This window comes from Montipora capricornis, chromosome 8, assembly GCF_036669925.1.
Source record: "Montipora capricornis isolate CH-2021 chromosome 8, ASM3666992v2, whole genome shotgun sequence".
Taxonomy (NCBI): domain Eukaryota; kingdom Metazoa; phylum Cnidaria; class Anthozoa; order Scleractinia; family Acroporidae; genus Montipora; species Montipora capricornis.
In genome coordinates, this window is record NC_090890.1 from 9,684,552 (window position 1) to 9,687,051 (window position 2,500).

The 2,500-nt window shown below is 38.9% G+C and overlaps 1 protein-coding gene across 1 annotated transcript in view; it reads right to left on the reverse strand.

The window, feature by feature from the left end:
- The window catches only part of LOC138059602 (dynein axonemal heavy chain 3-like), an 87,563-nt gene that overhangs the window by 56,067 nt on the left and 28,996 nt on the right, over positions 1-2,500 (reverse strand). The window contains exons 33-35 of the mRNA XM_068905230.1: positions 1,848-1,956; positions 1,459-1,578; positions 462-632 (exon numbers count right to left, since the gene is read on the reverse strand). Of these exons, the coding sequence (XP_068761331.1) occupies positions 462-632; positions 1,459-1,578; positions 1,848-1,956 (400 nt within the window). The remainder of the gene's footprint in view (positions 1-461; positions 633-1,458; positions 1,579-1,847; positions 1,957-2,500) is intronic.

A 2,500-nucleotide genomic window follows, 5' to 3' on the forward strand; every position in this document is an offset into this window, starting at 1 on the left:
CTAAAGGAAGACAATGAAAGATTTTAGGTGACAGTGGCTCGGGAAAATTACGCATATCGCAGGATATCTGTTGAGTACGCACGACGAATATTGAGCGCGCTATGACCCTATTTGGACATTGTCACAATGTGAAAAATATTTCACTCGTTCGCTGCGCTCACTCGTTAAATATTTTTCAACACTCGAAGAGAAATTTCGTATCTCCAAGCGGCCATGTAATATTCTATTTATTATATAAACACCAATGAAATACTAAATCATTTCACGAAAGGCATCGAAAGGGGCGGTTTTCATATGTAACCATAGCAACAGAGATCTTTTCACGTGTGAAAATAACATGTTATTTTCACGTGTGAAGATATCATGTTTTCGCGCGGAAACTCACTTGGTATTTCATTGGTGTTTATATAATAAAATAATATATGTGAAACAGTCCAATGAGATGTATATAATTCCGTTACCTTGAGGTTATCTGGCAATTCCTGTCGCCCAGCATATCCAGGGTTCATGGTAATAAACATTGTGCAAGTCGGATTGAGAACAAGATCGGTTCCTTCAAAAATAAACTTTTCCTTTCGGTCGGCAATGGCCTTCTGAATGGTGTGAATCTGCTGTGCTACTACAGACAACACCTGTCAAGACAAACGTCACGTCCCGTAAAGTCTAGGTATTAACAACGTATTTAAGACAACAGAATTGAAGGAAATTTCAACTACAACAAAAAGGTAACCTAAACCCAACGCAAATTATGTTTACTAAAACATATAGTTTGAATTTTTTTCCAAAAAAAGCGCTTGTATCTGAAATGAATGACTTTTAAAACTGCTTACTTTTGTTTCCAAATTTCCCAGGCATGGCCATATTGAATAACTGTGACAAGTTCAAGTTCTTATAACAAAATAAACGTTTGTAATTCCATGAATGCTAACCTCTTGCTAACCGAGCGCGAGACCCGTAATAGGGAATATTGGCCCGAGGTCGTGGCAGTACGGATCACGCTGCGGTCGGTCCGTAAAAAAACGTCCGTTCGGCCCCAAGCAAGTGAGGTTGGTAAGTTGTTTATTATATGGCGTCGTTATAATTGTACTGTCGTGGTGAAAAAAAAATAAAATTCCTCTTTTTTAAAGCTTTTGTGTTTTGCTCAACTTTAATTTTTCGGGAGAGGGAAAAGATACGGAAACGGACTCTTTCCAAGGTAATGGTCCGAACTGTAAAATCCAGACGGAAAACCAGCCAATCAGAATTCTCCATTTAGCCCGAGAATTGCTTGCCATATAATAAGGATTGTTATTACGATACGTTTACACAAGATGACCCACTGACGCATCATTAGTAAAATCTTCACAATGAATGGCTCACGTTAATTTAGATATTCATGCAAGCTGAAAGGCTTCTAGCTTTCTCGTTTAAATATCAGGAAGAATAACAAAATCGAGAACTGAAGACTAAGTTACTGACCTCCAGCTCAATTCTGTTGAACTCGTCAAAACAGGCCCAAGCCCCTGCCTGAGCTAATCCTTTGAAGAACTTTCCCATTGCTTTGTAGTCCAGTCCATCAGAACAATTGAATACCACGCACTAAAATGGCGTCAGAGAAAAATGAAATGAAAGCTGATCCCGGGATACGTTGATTTTAATGAGAAAAAACATTTTTTTTTAATTCACAGAACACAAAAAATACGCCAAGCAACAATCTAAGCTAATTCAATCTGTGAAAAAAAAAATCCTCTTATTTCAATTTACATTCAAGTGAAAGATGCTCTCAGTTCTTATAAGTCTGTTCTCTTATCGGTTTCACCCATCTAGATTATTTGTAAACAATCCCAAGAACAATTAAGACTCTAAACCTGTTTAGCGACAGCTTTGGCCAAATCTTTGCTTGTCTCTGTTTTCCCTGTTCCTGCAGGTCCTTCAGGTGCTCCACCCAAATTCAGTTTTATGGCGCCCATTAAAGTTCTGAAATAAAACGTTACAGCCCCCTACGTATGAGTGCCACAAAACAGATATGGGCAAAAAAAAACTCTTAAAGTTGGCAATTATTCACAATTCTTAAGGTCCGATGAAAATGAGTTCTACTTTACATAAGGGAAAATTTTAACGCCGTATCCCACAAATGCGCGCAGCCTTAGGTGTTGTTTCCAAACTCCCTGCAGTATTGCCATTGCAAAAACTCAACAGATCATTCCGTGTCTACCACATTTCCTGTTACTAAATGAACATTCAAGTAGACCCGACAAGATCTAACCTCGCCTCTGCCATGTTAAATTTGAAAATAAGGCCGCGCGCGGTTGTGGGATACGGCGTTAAAATTTTTCTCCCCAGTCCTCCGAATTACGTCACCAGATCACCTGGTTAGCTTTGCCGTACACTAATTGTGATTCCTCTGATGTGTTTGATCAATCAATGAAATATAAGAACGAACGAACGCCGGGAACCCTTTTTGTTCAGTTTACAACGCAGACAACCTGCTGTTAGGACCATTTTATCCCTACATTCACTT